General features: G+C 35.4%; 6 protein-coding genes across 11 annotated transcripts; 4 read left to right on the top strand and 2 right to left on the bottom strand.

Annotated features, from left to right (window-relative positions):
* Positions 1-62: 62 nt before the first annotated feature.
* LOC106449581 (oleosin-B3) lies at positions 63-1,639 on the top strand. 5 transcript variants are annotated; one of them, XM_022709021.2, is made up of 2 exons: positions 89-913; positions 1,004-1,589. In XM_022709021.2, the coding sequence occupies exons 1-2, from the start codon at positions 124-126 to the stop codon at positions 1,396-1,398; spliced, it is 1,185 nt and encodes a 394-aa protein (XP_022564742.1). In that variant the 5' UTR covers positions 89-123; the 3' UTR covers positions 1,399-1,589. The 5 variants fall into 5 exon arrangements, with proteins under 5 accessions (NP_001303026.1, XP_022564742.1, XP_013746773.1 ...); XM_013891319.3 differs by having other exon boundaries at positions 90-877; XM_022709020.2 differs by having other exon boundaries at positions 90-931.
* Positions 1,640-4,454: 2,815 nt separating this feature from the next.
* On the top strand, positions 4,455-5,505 carry LOC106448287 (oleosin-B2-like). The gene is made up of 2 exons (XM_022709591.2): positions 4,455-4,822; positions 4,981-5,505. Exons 1-2 carry the CDS (start codon positions 4,500-4,502, stop codon positions 5,216-5,218), a joined length of 561 nt encoding a protein of 186 aa, XP_022565312.2. The 5' UTR covers positions 4,455-4,499; the 3' UTR covers positions 5,219-5,505.
* Positions 5,506-7,351: 1,846 nt separating this feature from the next.
* Positions 7,352-9,131, top strand: LOC106449582 (oleosin-B2). Its single transcript, XM_013891320.3, has 2 exons — positions 7,352-8,341; positions 8,707-9,131. The coding sequence occupies exons 1-2, from the start codon at positions 8,085-8,087 to the stop codon at positions 8,963-8,965; spliced, it is 516 nt and encodes a 171-aa protein (XP_013746774.1). The 5' UTR covers positions 7,352-8,084; the 3' UTR covers positions 8,966-9,131.
* Positions 9,132-9,889: 758 nt separating this feature from the next.
* Positions 9,890-10,920, bottom strand: LOC106438377 (zinc finger CCCH domain-containing protein 54). The gene has a single exon (XM_013879507.3). The coding sequence runs from the start codon at positions 10,809-10,811 to the stop codon at positions 10,071-10,073; it is 741 nt and encodes a 246-aa protein (XP_013734961.1). The 5' UTR covers positions 10,812-10,920; the 3' UTR covers positions 9,890-10,070.
* Positions 10,921-12,088: 1,168 nt separating this feature from the next.
* Positions 12,089-15,675, bottom strand: LOC106443698 (flavanone 3-dioxygenase 3). 2 transcript variants are annotated; one of them, XM_022709837.2, is made up of 4 exons: positions 15,106-15,675; positions 14,472-14,719; positions 12,777-13,092; positions 12,089-12,604 (listed from the first exon to the last, which is right to left on the bottom strand). In XM_022709837.2, exons 1-4 carry the CDS (start codon positions 15,349-15,351, stop codon positions 12,329-12,331), a joined length of 1,086 nt encoding a protein of 361 aa, XP_022565558.2. In that variant the 5' UTR covers positions 15,352-15,675; the 3' UTR covers positions 12,089-12,328. The 2 variants fall into 2 exon arrangements, with proteins under 2 accessions (XP_022565558.2, XP_013740697.1); XM_013885243.3 differs by lacking the exon at positions 15,106-15,675 and adding an exon at positions 14,812-14,950.
* Positions 15,676-17,108: 1,433 nt separating this feature from the next.
* Positions 17,109-18,447, top strand: LOC106449584 (mavicyanin-like). The gene is made up of 2 exons (XM_013891323.3): positions 17,109-17,666; positions 17,944-18,447. The coding sequence occupies exons 1-2, from the start codon at positions 17,492-17,494 to the stop codon at positions 18,354-18,356; spliced, it is 588 nt and encodes a 195-aa protein (XP_013746777.1). The 5' UTR covers positions 17,109-17,491; the 3' UTR covers positions 18,357-18,447.
* Positions 18,448-18,830: the final 383 nt, after the last annotated feature.

Below are 18,830 nucleotides of genomic sequence, written 5' to 3'. Positions count from 1 at the left end.
TAGATCTCCATATATACTCCCATCGTTTTGCATGGAGCATGCATGTGTACCGTGCACGTCGTAGACCACACAACTCCTTCATAAAAAGCCCTCTCTCTTCCCATCACCAAACCATCAGAAAATATGAGAAACGAAATTCAAAACGAAACAGCTCAGACTGATCAGACACAGGGAAGTATGTTTTCTTTTTTCAATTTGTTCCCTTTCCTCCTCCCAATGTTTGAGGTTATCAAGATGGTTGTTGCTTCCGTTGCGTCCGTAGTCTATTTAGGCTTCGCCGGTGTAACACTCAGTGGTTCAGCCGTGGCATTAGCCGTATCTACCCCTCTTTTCATCATATTCAGTCCGATTCTCTTACCTGCTATTGCAGCCACTACTGTCCTAGCCGCAGGGCTCGGCAGTAAAAAAGTTGCGGCGGCTCCGGCAGCTTCGCCATCCCTATCTCTGTTGGGCATACCAGAGAGTATTAAACCAAGTAATGTTATACCGGAGAGTATTAAACCAAGTAATATTATACCAGAGAGTATTAAACCAAGTAATATTATACCGGTGAGTATTAAACCAAGTAATATTAAGGACAAAATTAAGGATACGATAGGCAAAGTTAAGAATAAGATCAAAGCTAAACAGGAAGAAAAATCTAAAGGTAAAAGTGAAGATTCTTCCAAGGGTAAAGGTAAATCAAAGGGTGAAGATACGACTACGGATGAAGATAAACACGGAAAGGGCGAGAGTAAACACGGAAAGGGCGAGAGTAAACACGGAAAGGGTGAGAGTACACACGGAAAGGGAGGTAAACATGGAAGTGAAGGTTCGTCAATGGATGAAGGTAAACACGGAGGTAAGCATGGAAGCGGAGGTTCGCCTATGGGTGGAGGTAAACACGGAAGCGGAGGTAAACATGAAAGTGGAGGTTCGCCTATGGGTGGAGGTAAACACGGAAGCGGAGGTAAACATGAAAGTGGAGGTGCGTCTATGGGTGGAGGTAAACATGAAAGTGTAGGTAAACACGGAAGCGGAGGTAAACATGAAAGTGGAGGTTCGCCTATGGGTGGAGGTAAACACGGAAGCGGAGGTAAACATGAAAGTGGAGGTGCGTCTATGGGTGGAGGTAAACACGGAAGCGGAGGTAGACATGAAGGTGGAGGTTCGGCTATGGGTGGAGGTAAGCACGGAAGTGGAGGCAAACACGGAAGTGAAGGTAAACACGGGGGTGAGGGCTCTTCTATGGGTAAAAATAGTCTATCCAAGAATAAAAAAGAATTCCATTATAGAGGTCAAGCTATGGATGCAAGTAGTACAAGTGAAAGTTCAGATGGCAGCAGTTCAGATGGCAGCAGTTCAGATGGCAGCAGTTCAGATGGAAGTTCACATGGGAGTGGTGGTAAACACATATGAGTAAAAGTAAATTCATGGAAGAATAAAAGACATTGGTGGACCTATTCCAATGTTTAGCATATGATGTCTATTATAGTTATGAATTGTATGGCATTATAAGAAAAAAAAAACTTTAAAAAACTTTTATGTTTATAATATGCATGTAATGGTTAAAACTGATTATATGATAAGACAAAAAGACTATTATGATACAATGTATAGTGAAGATATAAAAATAGTATAATGTGGTAACAGTTATTTCAATTCTTCTTGAAAGGACCCGGTTTAATTTTTTTTTCACACTGAACTTTCATTGATAAAACATCAAGGTCTAATACAAAGGTGGGATACAATCAAAGGATACAAAGCCGGCAGATATCCAATCTAGGGAGATAAAGCCCCAACAAGAGGAGTCATATGGATGATAATCGTTTACGTCTTGTGCTATAGTTTGAATCAGGCCCCACCCATCATATATGGTGCTTAGATCAAAAATATTTATGTACCCTTAACATAGTTAGAACCGGGCACGTATTGAACAATTGAAACATAATTAACAACGACACCATAATTAATATTGAAAATTAATGTCCTCTAAATTAATACGTTTTGGCGTCTAAAACATCAAAATTCATGGGTTTTAGCCAAGAACTAGCCCTGGTTGGAAGGTACAAATAACGAATTCGGAGATTGTAAGAACATTATCGTCTAATCAAATTATTCTAGTTTGAATTTGATAAGATAACACTCTTAAAACAAAACTAGAGCTACTATATATTTAGGATTTCAACATATAAAACCATGATGGGAATGACTGATGATGGTTCTCTAACCCTCGACTGGTTTGGTGAAACTTTAGCAACATGAACCCGAGCCGTGCTTGTTTAAGAAAATTTAAAGCATTGGCTTTAGGGGATCATTTTACGCAAATTTATATATAGAGCATATTTTAGAACTTTTATTTTTAACATCACATTCATCTTAGGTTAAATTTGTCTCGTGTATCTAACACAATATTAAATATCACACATACTAATCATGAGTGGCCGATATACGGACCCAATACAAAATACACACATATATAGCTAAGATATATATGAGTTTTACAATGAAACATGCATTTATATATAATACTCCCTCTATTTTAATTTATTTGATGTTTAATGATTTTTTTTTGTAAAATAAGTGATGTTCTTATTAATCTAGATAAAAATTTAATGTTGTTTGAGATTTGTGACCAATTACATAATTGATAATACTACATTTTTTATTGGGTAATTTAGTTCTATCTTTTGTGTAATTAAGATAAATTGTATGGAACTTTACAAGTTCTTAATCTATGTGCATTAATCTTAAACACCTATTAAAATTAAACAAAGGGAACACATAATTTGCTATGAAAATAATATGTTTGTTTGGAAATGAATAACCGATCAATTTTTTGTTTGCATTCTATTTATTATGTATTGGAATATGTCTATACTCAATTTTTTGAGGTTCTTTCCAAAATACATATTTTAGTAAGATATATGTTTGAAGTTTGTTGATCAAAAATAAGAGAGTAAGATATATGTTTATTGAGTATTCAATGATTTCCACAAAGTTTATGGTCTATTTTATTCAAAAAAAAAGTTTGGGATCTAATCTAAAATAAATTCTATTGGGTATACCACCTTATAATAATAATAATAACAATAATAATAATAAATTTATATTTTGGTCAAAAATAATTTAATTATATAATTAGATATTAGTTTAGAGATGAGGTGAGTCGTTACCATAACTTTTCATAAGTTTCTAAAGATTGTTTAAAAAGTTGATTTTTATTCTTTCTCATTTTCTTTAATAGTTAGAGATTCTTTAAGAACATTTTTAATTGTAAATCTCAAAATGCCAGTTTGTCGTGTTTGAGCTCGTTTTGGTAGATCTGAAGAACCTTCTGGTTCTCTCGGTGTCTCACTCCTTGTTGGCTTATGCGTGTGATTTCGTCAACCTCCTCGTTTCAACTTTACTCAAGCTGAGGACTCTTGAAGTTTTTGTTGTCTTGTTGGATGGTTTGAATTTCACCAGAGTTGGGTCTAGAGTCACTGCACATGTTCCTCTCTCGACAATTTATGTCAATCCGGCGAATACGGCGACCGATGTAGGTGGAACTCCACTCCGGCGACCAAATCTGTTCCTTAAAAGGTCGAGAAGACAATCATCCTCTAGCAACATCTCTCTCCCCCGCTCCATCCTTTCCATCCCCCATGTCTGGCCTCCGCCTGAAGATCCATGCCATCAACCACCGCAAACATACCTTATCTCACAACTGTTGTTAAATCTGGCGTCCGATGTAGGTGGGAATCCACTCCGGCGTCCAGCTTTGAGCCATCTATTTGTAAATTTGGCGTCCGATGTAGGTGGGAATCCACTCCGGCGTCCAGCTCTGAGCCATCGAAAGCTAGTGAGGTCATGTTGTCGGCGCACAACTCTCACTTTCCTCCTCTGTCGTGGAGAGTAATTTATTACCATGTCTCCTTTCTATGAATGGAGAAAATTTCTCGGATTCTTTTCCGAGCTTTAGTTTCAGTTTACTCACCGGTTTGTTACCTTGTGGAGCGGTCTGTACGGGGCCTGAAGGTGCAATCGAGACTACTTCGGTTTTACTCGTTGGTGAGGGCTGTCTCTCAACGTCACTTGTGACTAATTCTCAGCGGTCCGACTTTGTCGTGAAAGCTTTATCGACGCATTCAAGCTTAGTATTGAATTCGCTGTCAACTTCATATGAAGATTTATCTTGCTTGGTTCTATTTACTAGTGTAGTTTATGAATTTTCTTCAAGAGGATGTTTAATTCCCTCTTGGCTTTGTAGTCCTTGAATTTGAAGTTAATGAAAGTTTGTGTTTCAAAAAAAAAAAAAATCTCAAAATGTCAGTTTGTCGTGTTTGAGCTCGTACCAGAAACAAATGGAGGCTCAAAAAACGTGACGACTACTACACACATAAAAATGGAACATGACGTGACGTTATGTAACGTAGATCTCTATTTGCAATTGCACCCACTGTTTTGCATGTACAGCTTCATATATAAAATCCATCTCTTCCCACCTCTACCAATGAACAACCATCCAATCTGAGAATATGAGCGAAGAACTCGTTCAACACGAATCTCATTCTCAGGCATCGATATTTAGCCGTTTTTTCAGAATGTTCTCTTTTATCTTCCCATTGCTGAACGTTATAAAGCTTATTATAGCTTCCGTGACCTCCTTAGTCTGCTTAGCGTTTTCTTGTGTGACACTCGGTGGTTCAGCCGTGGCATTAATCGTATCCACACCACTTTTCATCATATTTAGTCCAATTCTCGTACCTGCCACTATTGCCACTACCCTCCTAGCCAGTGGGCTCATGGCGGGTACCACCCTCGGACTGACCGGCATAGGTCTCATCACGGGGCTCGTTAGGTAATATTAGACATATTCTATTGAGAATTTGAGATCACTAGAGCTTTTTGCTTATATATTATTTGAAAACATGTCAACGTAACTAATAAGAATATGGTACAAAGTTTCAAGTATATAATTAGCATCTGACATATATACATTTATGTGATGTGTGATAGGACGGCAGGAGGAGTTACATTGGCCGAATCACCGATAAGAAGAATTATAATAAATAGAATTAAAGCAAGACTTGGGGGTGGCGGCGGTTCACGTCTGGCAATGCTCAAAAAAATTCTGGGACTCATTAAAAAGTTGCGTGGTATGTCTTCAGGTGGAGCAGCACCTGCGGCTGAAGCAGCACCAGCAGCTGCGCCCGCGGATGGAGCTGCACCCGCAGCTGCACCTGCACCGACCTAACAAAGAACGTTGGTTCATGCTGTTCCAATATGTAGCACATAAAAATTGTGTAATAATTAACTTAAGAATTTATGATTCGGAAACTAAAAAGAAAATAGCCTTTTTACTATCTTTTATACAATATAGTTTTCTATGTAATAATGTTTAATTTGCTTATAACTATAAAAGACTCATGCATAGTTGATTAGGAAAATAATGTTAACTATGCATTGTCCCTGCGCTACATAGATTTTAAACTAGTATAATAAAGTTTGTAATAATTTATACTTAAAGATGCAAATTCATCAGTTTATTTTTCAAAATTAAAAGAAATATATAAAAAGGTAAAGTAACACTCGTTCAAAAACGTACAGTGAGACATGTGAAAAATTCTCATAATCTAAATTTAAAAAAACATTACTATCTTATACTGAATTATATAAGATTATACACAAATGTTTGAAGAATATATTCATTAGCATTTCATCCCAATTAAGAAAAAAAAAATTGTCTTGAGAAAAATAGATGTCAAAAGGTAAAATGGTACATAACATATTTTTTTTATTCACTCTCTTCCCCAATAGGGATATCTTTTACAAAATAAGGCCTTACAGGTAGACCTGGGACTTTAATCCGAGATCCGGATTCGATCCGGGATCCGATCCGAAAATCTGGATATTCGGAGGGGCCGAATTCGGATCCGGATAGTAAAATGTTGGATCTGTCAAAGTCGGATCCTGATCCGGATATCTTGATTTTTCAGTCCGGATATCCGAATCCGTAAGTTTTATTAAAAACTATTTCAAAAATAGTAATATCTATATATAAAAACTAATTTTATTTAATATATTTTCATTTTTATAATAGTATATATAAATATTATGTAAATTTTGTAATACTATACATAGAAATAATTAAAACATTATATATATTTTTATTTTAAATTATTGTTAATATTTTATATATATTAATATTAATTTTTATTTATTTTAAGGATCCAAATCCGGATCCGGATATCCGCCGGATATTACAATTTTTAGAAAGATATCCGACACCCAGATATCCGAGAACTCCGGATCCGGATAAGGATAGTAAAATTATGAATCCGCCGGACAAGGATCCGGATCCGGATATCTTAAAATTGTCCGGATACCCGATCCGTCCCAGACCTACTTACAGGAACAATGTAAAAAATAATTTTATAAATTTAATTTTTTAAAAAAAATTTATAACACATTTTTATAATCTGTGTTTAAAGTAAACTTTACTTTATGGAGTATATATATATGATTTGGTAACATTTAATTGCATTCGTTTTGAAAAGACTTTACGATTTGTATTACAGTTTACTTGAGGCCGTCGAGGAAAGGGTGCCCCTTGGCACAACTAACTAAAGCATGGGCTTTGGACCCCCATTTTTAGAGGCTCCTACTTTTAAAATTTTTTATTATAAATTTTTATAATTAATTTTGGATTTCATTGTTTTGTAAAGTAAAAAAGAATATACCAACATCAAAATAAATTAGTCAGTCCATTATTAATATGTCAGTGCAAAAAAAAATGGATTTACAATTAAATAGGCCTCCAACTTTTTTTTTGTTTAGGGCGCCCCTGCGTTGAGGAGACGAAAAAGAAGAAGAATAAAGCTTTGTTGGTGGATTTCTATATTGCAAACTTCTAATAGGTTTCTTTGGGTAGAAAATTCGTTCATCTAAAAATCGGTTGGTCTTGTTGGCTGAGAGTGAGGGAAGATTGAAAAAAAAGGGTGTATATGGGTAAGTTTATGACGGTTTCATGTAATCTTTTGAGGCGGCAAATTAGCTATTTTGCTTTTTAAGGATCATCTGTAAGTTTTACATGAATCGTTTCCAAATCTGACAATTTTTTGGAGAGAATATCTTATTAATGATTGGTTGGGGCTGTAGATGCTCTGTACAGCCAAAATTTAATCTACAGCTATATATGTTAATCAATCGAGCTTTGCTTTCCTTAAAAAAACTCACTAAAAAAAATATTGAAGCCCAAACTAAAGTCCAAGTTTATGAATCATTAGAGGCTTTTGTAATCCATGTAACTAGGGTTTCTAGATTTATATATATATGTTGTTATGTGTTTTGATGAATGGAACCTTGGTTGCCATTGTAGCAGCCTCTCCTTCACTTAATGAAATATCTATTTAACTTCTTGTGTTTTTGGTGACAAAACTAAAGTTTTTCCCTTTTTCTAGTTTCACAATAAAGCTCAATGAGCTATCTTTCATTTCAATAAAGTTAGAATCTTTCTTAGTTTAGAAATGTTATCAAAAAAATCTCTACAAAATCAAAATATGGCTGTAGAAAACTTTATTTCCAGAGTAAAAAAATAGTGCTTTAGAAATCTACAGCAAGGAAAGCTACAGCAAATAAATCTACGGATTAAATTTTACAGCAAAAAATATAAAGCTACAGCACCTAAAAGTATTCTTAGTAAAGTGTTTGGACATCAGAAAATTTCTAAAACGAAACTGTTTGTCTCGTGTTTTCGGTAAACACTCAATATGGCTGAATTAAAATCCGTGGTTAGATCGCAATTATCTCGAACTATTGCAAGAAACTGCATCCTCGAATCTATCTTCCGAAGGACTTGGTTTAGGCCCTTTAGGGTGTTCTAACCGTAAACATGACAAGTAACGTTTGAGCTTTGACAAGAAAGAAAAGAAGGCTAAAAACATGACAACCTACGCCTACGCGCGCGCGCACACACACAAAAGAAGAGAATGTGACGTGACGTAATGTAACGTAGATCTCTTACTTACTCACGTCGTTGTACATGTAGACTACACAACTCCATAAAATCCGTTTCTTCCCTCCACCACCACCAGTCATCCAAATCCAACATTTTTCACAAAATGTTCTCTTTTCTCAGCCCATTGTTGGATGTTATCAAGGTTGTTGTTGCTTCCGTGACTTCCGTAGTCTTATTTGTCTTTGCGGGTCTAACACTCTCCGGTTCAGCCGTGGCATTAGTTGTATCCACACCGTTTTTCCTCATATTCAGTCCAATTCTTGTTCCCGCCACTATAGCCACTACTCTCCTAGCCTCTGGGGTCACGGCCGGTGCCACCCTCGGAATCACCGCCATTAGTCTCATCATGGGACTCATCAAGTAATATTAAGAAAATTCTTTTGAAATTAACTCGAGATTTTGCTTATTCGTGACGTAGTAGCCTTTGGCCAAGGCTTTCGGTATCAGATTAAACAAATAATTAGAAACCACACCTTTGAATGTGATTGTAGCTCGTGATGATTTTGATTTCTCAGGGTTCGACTAGCTGCCCACATCTAAAACAAATCGAAATTTAAAATTTTGTTCAATTATCTTTCTTCTTGCGTCTAAGGTTCCTTTTTACATACTACCACAAATTTACTTTTTGAATTAATTGAACCTTATTGTTGCTACGACACTTTTTTTTTATTAAAGTTAAATGATTAGCTGTCTTTTCACTGGCAACCTCTGTGTGTGATTTATAGGACAGCGGAAGGAAGTTCGTTGGCACGGTTAGCCCAAACACCATTGAAACTGTTTAAGTTTTCAGGTGGATTTGGAGGATCATGGGGAGGAAAACCATTTTCTGGAACATTTGGAAATAAAGGATCTCAATCGTCCGGAAATATCCCAGGATGGTTAAAAAATCTACTCAATGGTATACCAGGGGGTGGAGCGGCACCTGCGGCAGGAGGAGCTGCACCTGCACCCGCGGCGCCTGCACCCGCGGCACCCCCAGGATAAGGGAAATTAGCCGAGCTTGTCCAAACATATAGCATATATACTAATTGTGTATCAATTATAGATTTTATCAAATTAAAAGGAAAAAGTCTTCTTATTAATACGTTCTATGTAATGATGAAAAATATGTGGCTACATATATATATATGAACAAAACTTGAGTTCTCTCCCTGCAGTGAATTCTTAAATTCACTTCAACTTTTTACACCAATTAAAGTGTCACGTAGGATTAGTTAAAAATGAAATAAAATTAAAAAAAAACAAGAAAAATATGTGAAAAAAATATAAAAAGACTTCGCTGTCAAAGAAGAGAAAGTGATCTCTATTGCCCCTGCTTCTTTCTTCTTCATCCTCACAGAGAAGATATGAAGCTTTATTTGTCAAGTTTAAATCTCCAATTATGTGCTTTCAAATCTAATTTCGACTTTATCTTCTCGAAATCCAATCAAATCATGTTCTCTTATGAGATAGATAAACAATAATATACATCAATTTCTAAACCCTAAATCCTAAACTCAAATCGTAAACTCTAAACTTTATTTAGATGTATTAGGTTTGGGTTTAGAGTTTACAATTGAGTTTGGGTTTAGGGTTTACAGTTTGGGTTTGGGTTTGGGTTTAGGGTTTACAGTTTGGGTTTAGGGTATATGATTTGGATTTAGGGTGTAGAATGTATTTGAAAGCACATAATAAGAGACTCAAAGCTTGACAAATCTTTGTATCTTTTATGTGGGGATGAAGAAGAAGAAGAAGCCGACGCCTTTTATTTTTTCAACTGTTTTTCTTTTTTTTTCTAATTTTTTTTTACTTAATCCTCCATGGCATTTTAATTGGTTTAGAAGGTTAAAGTGAATTAGAGAATTCACCGCAAGTCTTGTCCTATATATATATGGATAATTTCTTGAGCTCTAATAAGACACAAAGTAAAGAAGATCAAGAATCAGTTTACATGCTTGGAGAAATAACTCTTTTTGCGACATTACAAGTAATCATTACAACTGGATTTATACCATATTCATGTCATGTCATGATGTCAAGATCTCTCATCCCTCGTTTTGGTCTTCGTCTAGATTATAAAATCGACTTTATTCATTGGTCTTTTATACATTTAATCGACCAACGCTGAGATCCAATCAATATGTGACAAATTCAAATCCAAATCGGACGGATCATAATGATCATCCACAATGCTCATCCCACTCCAACACTTCAACAGCCTCTCCTCGTTTATATCTAACTCACTTTCCCCGCTTTTCACCGGAGACTGCCACGTGTCAAAGTCTTCACCGTCTTCTCTTATCCCCACACCATCGCCGTTTCTGCCTCTGGCCACCGTCGTCCTTACCGGTCTATACGCATACCTGCACCTATGTTTTCCCTCAGATTGCCGGAGCTGCTCCGGCGCATGGGCAAAGAAACACACTTTCCTCTGGCACATGTTTCCGGCGTTGCATGCGCGCGTCCGGTAACGCGCCGGGTGGAGCCAGTACTCAAACACACCGTGTGCGAACTCGCAGGTGTCGCCACGGTGACATGCACCGTTTCGGAAAGCCGGACATGCAACGGCGCAGTAACTGTAACGGCGAGGGTCACGGCGTGTGGCTTTCTCGCCACGATGAGCGTATGGACACTCCGTCCAGTCGTGGCTACGAGTCCGAGGACAACGTTTGATCTTGTAAGCGTACATGCGGAACTCATCTGAACTGTAGATGACATCGTTCACGGTCGGGAGAGGAGGGTCGATCTCGTAGGCTCCTGCATTGCCAGGTTTGCTTACGATGTACCCTAAAGTAGGAAACTGCTGCTCCCCGATGCCGTAGAATGTCATCGGATTTACACTCTTCAACATTTTCTCTTTACAGTGATCGAAGAATTTTTTTTTGGGGGGGGGGGGGGGGGGACTAATACATATTAATTTCGAAATGAAGAAAAAGAACTATAGAGATTTCATCTTAGGAATAACATTTAAAATTTAGGAAACTGAAACGGGATTTTATAGATGGAAAACCGAAATAATGAGAATATTTTTAATGGTTTTACCCTCTGTAAAGTTTTTTTTTTTTTTTTGAACTTAACCCTCTGTAAAGTTTTTGATATGAAAAACGCCAAACCCATATATTAACGTTACAGTTAATTTTTGTGACATGAACATATATACTGTGGAAGAATTTCTTAACGCCCAGTCGGCAACGGAAGAGGGTTAAAGAAACGATTTCGATAATCTTTTCAAATACGTCTAAAAATTATGCCGTCATATACTACTCTCGATCAACGTTTTTCTTTCTTTTTGAGAAACGCTGATCAACGTTAAGATGACATCGAATATAATTTAAAATATTTGGCAATGGTGTTTTGATTTTGGTGTTGTTGAACCGTGAGTAATACTAATAAGTAATCAGTATACATGGTAAAGAGTGAAAAACATTAGAAAACACACGAGTGGTTAAAATTGCATGTGAAGGCACACGTGTAAATGATAATCAGATGAGCTTATGATAATAAAGAGGAGAGGAGCACCATCTGGCACAGGTGTTGAGAGACATCCTTTATATCCTCGACAGCCGTTTCTGTTTTGTAAACTTGGTAGGTTGAGAAATAATTTGTTAGAGGTTTTCCAATATTTATATTTTACAGTCGTTTGTCAAAGAAATCACATTTAAGTAGGAGATAATACCACATAAATTAGCTTGTTCCACCAAAATGTAGCTTAATTTATTTTTCCTAATTAATAAAGTCACTTTAATTAATTGTTTTTTTCTTCTTCTGAATATTCACTTTAATTGTTTTAAACTGTAGATTCTATAAACCGACGGTTTGTTCTAAGCAATTAAAACTAGTATATGTCAGCTAGCCTCTTTTGTTTGGTAAGATGTACTATTTGTATTTTCGAAAAAGGTCAAATACATGCAGCGTCGTCAGTTTTTAAACTCTTGCAATCGTTTCATGATTTTACATTATTAATTTTCTTTTTTTTATTGATTCCAAACTATCACAAAAGTATGAAAATCAAATTTTCATGTAAAATCATTCTGTTCAAAATCAATTGATTCTCTAATCTTTAAATATGTTCGACAGAGAGATACAATTAGATGCTTGTATATATTTCGGTATCAGTGAGTTTGGGAATAGGGAAGGAAATGCTTCGATTTCATTAAAACAGCATTTATGGCATTACAATTTAACACACACATATATATATATTGCATGCCTCTGATCTCTATAATGTCCACGTTATCACACAGGCTAAAGGAACGAGGACATGAACTGTGTTATATAGATCGCGTAGCAAACCAAACTAGTCTTTCTTCCTGTTACACTTGACCAACGTGCTATAACTCGATCAGTCCTTTTTTTTTTTTAACTCGATCAGTCCTTGATTCTAAGAGTGTCAATGAACCTTTCCCCTTGAGAGATGTCATTCTTGACAAGAAAAGCAAGAAAATCGTTAAAGCTGCTCTCTCTGTACCGAGCCGGGTTTTCATTGTTAACCAACTGGTACGGTACACTCATTTTATCGTCCATACCCAAACTATGCAAGCTCGCGAGGGAGATTCTCGTCTTCTCTTCATTTAAAGTAGCTTTGTGAATGACGCTCTTGTATAATCCATTGCTTAGCACTTCCACATGGTCACCGATATGGACCTAATAATAAAGCAATACAAAAACAGAGTCCTGTTTATTAACAAAAACAATCAAAAATAAATAAATAGCTTTCGGTCTAAACCGAAATAATTGAAACACATGAGCCCGGTTGTCGGTATAATTAACGTAGTGTCCATCGGTTTAGATATTAACCGATGTCGTTGGAACGTACCTTGAGTACACCTTTGACTTCTGGTACAAGAACCCAGCGGCCAGAGCCACCGTGAGCCGACAGATGAAAGATCTCGAGACCGGTTAAGTTTTGTAGAAGGATGGTAATGCAACTGTAGTCTGAATGCGGCGGCAGGCCTAGAGCCGTCGTAGGGTCCGGACACGGTGGATAACAGTTGACGGCCATGACTTGCATGCCGTTTTTGTCCATCCGGGACGACAGGTAGTCTCTTCCTAGTCCTAGGCTCTCCGTTATCGCTCCCATTATCTCGAGAGATAGACTCCTCACTTCTTCGCAAAACTTTCCCATTTTTTCCCTAAAATACGAAATCGTAAATACACACATATGCTAGATACGATGGCCAATCAACTAAAAAGAAAACATAAGGTACCTATTGATCAGACCGTATTATATAAACGACGGAGAACTGAATATTGTAAAGAATAAATTTGATAAAAATTATACCAAATATTAAGAAAATGATGATACAACTGCAGAGGCGAAATATTATCTCTTTCCTTAACTCAAAATACGTCCCGTAGTGCGACGGTTCGATAACGTAATGAGTCCCAAGATACAAATGCAAAAAATCTTCTGATTTGCGTCACTCTATCAGAAGTCTGGCGAAACTAGTTTTGTGTATAATCTCATACTCAAAAAAAATATCAAAGAGAAAGAAGAAAAAATAATAATAATTGTCTCGGGTGTGTTGCTTTCTACACAAGTGCTCTCCTTTTATAATCAAAAGGAAGTGCACGTTATGCAATCTAAGGAGTCAGCCAACGTACGAATCAATTGTAGTAATGGCATTGATTTCCAAGATTCTTGTAAGTTAGCTTTGCAAAGTAATGTCTTGATTTTGACCAATTCAACAACCTTTATTGTACTTTGCTTGGGTTTATAATTTTATATATAAATATACAAATTATCATGAATAAGAATAACTAAATAAGTTGATTGACATAATGTCCAATTAACAAATTTAAATTCAAATTCCAACCCATATATCCAAAGTGATCTAATTTGCTAAATATTTTATATTTAACCAAATTTAAAACTTTATAAGTTTTGCAAGTCACTCACTTTGGATTTCCATTTCTCATTCAACACAACTCTGATTTTGACAACCAAATACACTAACTCATAGTGTTCACAGTGACGATTGCATTGTGCCCAAGTTCCGGTTCTTTCGACAGACGTCTCCGTCGAAAAACCCATCGGAAAATTGGTCCACACCACTTTGTCAAAACGAGTTCCAACACCTATGTAATAGACAAGGTCGCTCTGAAAAGAAAAAACGTAAAACAAAACGGTAAATAAGAAATGTCTTTTTTTTTGGCAAAGATGAATTTGTATAATTATGCACGTTTATACAATTTCTCAATCAATAGTCTAATAATATTAGTCTAATCAACAAAAGAAATTCATATGCTACCTATGTGATAGTCACGGTCGGTCTGAGAAAGAAAAATAACGTAAAACAAAACGGTAATAAGAAATGTCTTTTTTGGTAAAAATGGATTTGTAGAATTATGTACGTTTATACAATTTCTCAATCAATAGTCTAATACACTACCGAAAAGAAGAAAAACATAGCAAAATAGTTCCAAAAATGAGGGGAAGTGTGATTACTATGACGGATATTTATACGAAAATGATGGAAAATTATCAAAATGATGTAGTATTAAATAAAACCTGTATTCGGGTGGGTTTTGAGGCCAGAGGTGAATCCAACGGTGAAGTGGATGTGCATAGTGCTTCAGAAATATCCTCCAGAACTGAATCTTGTCCAAACCGTCCTTGATACTCGTAGTGTACCGAACCGGTGCATACACATCGTTCGACATAAACTTCTTTTTCTCCTTCGCCGGCAGCTCGAAGAAGCCGTGCGCAACCTCCAATGCATCGTCTAGTATGTTCTGGTTGATTCCATGGTTCACTATCTAAGTATATTAAACGAACAAAGAATAAGACGGAAAAAAATGAATCAGTTTGGGAGGAGAACAGAGAAATCTTGATTTCAGAGAAAATTTACCAAAAAATCCGTTTAAACCGGATTTGCCCCGGCATATGACAGCTGATATTTATTTTTGCAATGACTAAGAGAGTAGATATTTCGACCGACTATAAGAGAGCTGACAATATGACGTGGTTTTAAAATCTTAGTTAGCCAGCATCCACTGGATGGAATATATCTTATAAAACAACACGAAAATATCTGACCAAGATATTTCCACAGAATAATAATTTGTTTATGACAATTTGTTTCGGGACAAAAAACTCAAAATTCTACGACTTTGCATATATTATATGAAAATATATAGCGTACTTGAAAAAACCCGAAAAGCTGACATGCTGAACTTAGCTCTTGAATAACCCCACGACGCTCATCATCGCTGCCTTTCAAGCGAGAAATATCGATCGTTGGTACGATTTCAAAATTTGAATCGAGCGCATCACGTGGCTCGTAGGAAGGTGGGACAGCGTAACAATCTGGCACATACGGTAAACTCCTCTCCTGTGCAGAATTACCCATTTTGAATATACTTGAACTCTCACCTTTCTCATTCTCCATTGTTGAGTTTTAAATTCAGTGTTGGGAAACAGTTTGTTAATATGATATGGAAAACTATAAATGGAAGTACGAATGACTCCTCTATATATATATGGTTTGGTAGCCGTCAGATGAGTAATGGTAAGGTAGAATTTTGATTCTATATGTGCATTATTAATAAGTAAAATATAAAAGGGGTCCGGGAGCTTGTGGTCAAGTGGTAAGGAGAAGCGTTTGGGACACCAACACGTTTCAAGTTCGATCCACCTGCTATGCGAAACTAAGTTACATTATTCCTTGACACCTAAGATGGATATTGGCTATATTGCTTTCGGTCCATTTAAATACCCGGAAAGAAAAAAAGTTTTTTCATGGGCTGCACTTTCTCTTAGAGATTAGTCTGGGCCCTTTCGTAGATCTGGGATAGCCCAGATTAATAAAAAAATAATAATATAAAAGGGAATGAACGTGAGAAACTGTGGGTGCAAAACATGATTTTATCATAGTTATATGGCCTTGTGCGAGGTCTAGGTGAAATGTATTGTATTGCACCGGTTCCTTCATGCAGTGGGAAATTTCACCTTTTCTAGTTAATTAACCTTATCTATAAAGTTTAGGACAAAAAGTATGTCTGATGTCACTGACATCAAAAGACCATGATAGAAAAGTAATTTAAAACAGTTACTTAGAACAATTAGCTAACGTTACATAATAACACGTTAGTCACCTAGCTAGTAGTGTTACAAAAAAAAAAAGACAACTCGCTAGTATCAAAAGAAAATAAACTTTATAGAGTGATTCTAGTAAAATATTATTTTAGGAAGTTTAGAAGTTTGTATACTCATCAACTTCTATAACTTCACAATCGGTAGATAAAACTTGCAAATACAAAAAGTTGGTTATCATATTATAAATTTAGAAATTATATTTTAGGACAAAACAATTGCTTTCTCGTAGCTGTTGTAAAAACCTTGACTGTATTATAATTTTGGAGAATTTTTATGTTTACCATTTTGTTAATATCATTATTAATGTTTACCATTATTAAACAGACATTTTTAGAAATATTTTGTTCATACAAAATATTTTTATATCCTTGCTCTCTTTATATATAAAAAATAATTATTTAAATAAATAATAAAAATTATACTTTTTCAATTCAAACCTTTTATAATTAAAATAAAAATTTGAATTCTTTTTTCAAATTTTCTTTTGAAATTCGAAAATTATTTTGGAAGCTATTTTATTTTTTTTTTTTAAAAATTTAAAATAATTATTTATATATTTATTAGAATGCTAAACTTCACATTCCAAAAATCATACAACATCTTATTTTAAAATATTTATTAAAATCCTAAATATTTTAAAATAATTTATTTAGATGAGTTGACCCTAGAATTATAATGTATTTTTTCCTCTTTAAAAGTGATGATAAAACTAGTTAAATTAAACATAAAAAGTGGTATTATGAATATAGTATTTTTGGCAATTTCCTTATAATTTTTATACTAAAAATCAATAGTTTTGTTTTCATTTTATGCATTAAAAAGGAGTTACTTGGAAATTCTCTGGATGCATGTTAGGTGTGTTTGGTTAAGAGAAACACTCCCGATTAGTCGAGAAGTTCAACACCCCAATTCAATACAAATTCCAATCCCAAGAGAGTGTTTCCAGAAGATGAGCAATGGTGCATAATAATTAATAAACATACATATATTATACTTAACCTGTGATAATAATGTATTTTACTCTTTTTGTTTAAGACCACTAGTTGAATTTTTTTTCGTTTTTAATTGTATTATATTTAGCATAGCTGTTTTTGGCATGTTCAATTTGAACTACTTGTCCGATGCCATCATAAAGATCTAGATTTAGCAATTTAGGGTTGTGGAATTTACCTAACAACACAGACATCCTATGAATTATGAAACACGAAAACATCGTTAAGAAAATAAAATGCAAAGGCCAGGTAACAAAGCAGATCATAGATATGTTATGGTGGTTGTGATATTAGGTTATCCACCTATGAGCAGCCTTATAGTATTACTTATACCCCTATACACACATATATTTACAGTCACACATATATGCATCTATAAAAGAATAACAATACAGGAAAACAAAAACTCAACTTATTGAAAAACATAAGGTTGCGTGAGTTATGGGGAAGACGTCGACGATGCTATTTCTTTTCTATCTCTGTATAATTGGGATTTCAGTGATAACAAGATGCAATGCAACGACATACTTTGTGGGAGACACCTCTGGTTGGGACATAAGCTCCGATCTTGAATCCTGGACTTTAGGCAAGAGATTCTCTGTTGGTGATGTTCTAAGTAAGTATCAAATACTCGCATCCATCGACCGTCTCAAAACACGTAGTCATTAGTTAACCATTTCACATTATCAAGATTCAAAATTAACTATGATTTTGTTTCACAAATCCCCTAATTAATTACTTTAGTTATTAATATTTTTCACCAATCTGTTTTTCACATTATACTTTATAATTTGTTTTTTTTTCACATTTCATGATTGCTACGTAATTGATTTACACTTATGAAAATGCATTAAGTCTAATTATAATTGCTTGAATCTATCTATCACTGCAAGTGTTCCAATACTCATCGACGCATAGTGTCTACGAAGTGGCAAAAGACAACTTCCAAAGATGCAACTCTACAGACCCGATCCGTACTTTCACAAATGGGAACACGACCGTAGCTCTGTCCAAACCGGGAGACAGGTTCTTTCTCTGCGGTAACCGGCTTCATTGCTTCGCTGGTATGAGGCTACAAGTCAATGTCGAAGGCAATGGCCCATCTCTGGCCCCTGTGGGAGCTCCCGGAGCTGCTCCCGTAGGAATTCTTCAACCGTCTTCTAAGAAGAATAACCCTGCGACCGGCGTTGCTAGCTCGGCTGCCCGCGTTGGTGGCTACGGTGGGAGGGTTAGTATAGGGACTTTTGTATATCTGATGGTTTTTGCTTTTCCATTGTTATGGACTTATATATCGAGTAACAACTAAAATAAGAGTTTTCAGTATACAATGCATGCACGCATATATGTATTGGTTCGATTATGTGAAACTTTGGTTTAGTTACTTTGGTTTGGTGTAATTTTGGATTAAAAAAATACTAATTGGATTACATATACTTTACACATTAATTTTATTTTCATTTTATTTTAATACTAATTGGATTACATTTTTTTTTAAGTTTTTGTCACAAAATAGCACTCAATGAAGAAAATGACCAAAATAACTTTTGTTAAAGAATAAAAATACATTTTTATCCTAGGGTTAATTAATCTAGACATAGGGTTTAAAGTTAATGGTGTGGTTTTGGGTTTAGGGTTTCAAATTTAAAAAAATTAAAACTAAAAATTAAAATTTTCAAAATATAAAAAAGAACTATTTTGGTCGTTTTCTTTCTTGAGGTTTATTTTTGTGACAACATTACATAGACGATAGACGATATTACAACCAACAATTTTACCTGCC

This window comes from Brassica napus, chromosome C9 (genome assembly GCF_020379485.1).
Source record: "Brassica napus cultivar Da-Ae chromosome C9, Da-Ae, whole genome shotgun sequence".
NCBI classification, from domain to species: domain Eukaryota; kingdom Viridiplantae; phylum Streptophyta; class Magnoliopsida; order Brassicales; family Brassicaceae; genus Brassica; species Brassica napus.
The sequence above is the reverse complement of the archived record's forward strand: the minus strand, read 5'-3'. Positions and strand labels throughout refer to the sequence as shown.

Bases quoted from the DNA above. Each gene is read 5' to 3' on its own strand.
- LOC106449581 (NM_001316097.1), top strand. From the start codon at position 124: ATGAGAAACGAAATTCAAAACGAAACAGCTCAGACTGATCAGACACAG.
- LOC106448287 (XM_022709591.2), top strand. From the start codon at position 4,500: ATGAGCGAAGAACTCGTTCAACACGAATCTCATTCTCAGGCATCGATA. The intron at 4,823-4,980 runs GTAATATTAGAC...GATGTGTGATAG, and splicing joins CTCATCACGGGGCTCGTTAG to GACGGCAGGAGGAGTTACAT.
- LOC106449582 (XM_013891320.3), top strand. From the start codon at position 8,085: ATGTTCTCTTTTCTCAGCCCATTGTTGGATGTTATCAAGGTTGTTGTT. The intron at 8,342-8,706 runs GTAATATTAAGA...TGTGATTTATAG, and splicing joins CTCATCATGGGACTCATCAA to GACAGCGGAAGGAAGTTCGT.
- LOC106438377 (XM_013879507.3), bottom strand. From the start codon at position 10,811: ATGTTGAAGAGTGTAAATCCGATGACATTCTACGGCATCGGGGAGCAG.
- LOC106449584 (XM_013891323.3), top strand. From the start codon at position 17,492: ATGGGGAAGACGTCGACGATGCTATTTCTTTTCTATCTCTGTATAATT. The intron at 17,667-17,943 runs GTAAGTATCAAA...TATCACTGCAAG, and splicing joins CTCTGTTGGTGATGTTCTAA to TGTTCCAATACTCATCGACG.
- LOC106443698 (XM_022709837.2), bottom strand. From the start codon at position 15,351: ATGGAGAATGAGAAAGGTGAGAGTTCAAGTATATTCAAAATGGGTAAT. The intron at 13,093-14,471 runs GTTTTATTTAAT...TTCGTATTTTAG, and splicing joins CAAAACCCACCCGAATACAG to GGAAAAAATGGGAAAGTTTT. The intron at 12,605-12,776 runs GTACGTTCCAAC...CTTTATTATTAG, and splicing joins AAGTCAAAGGTGTACTCAAG to GTCCATATCGGTGACCATGT.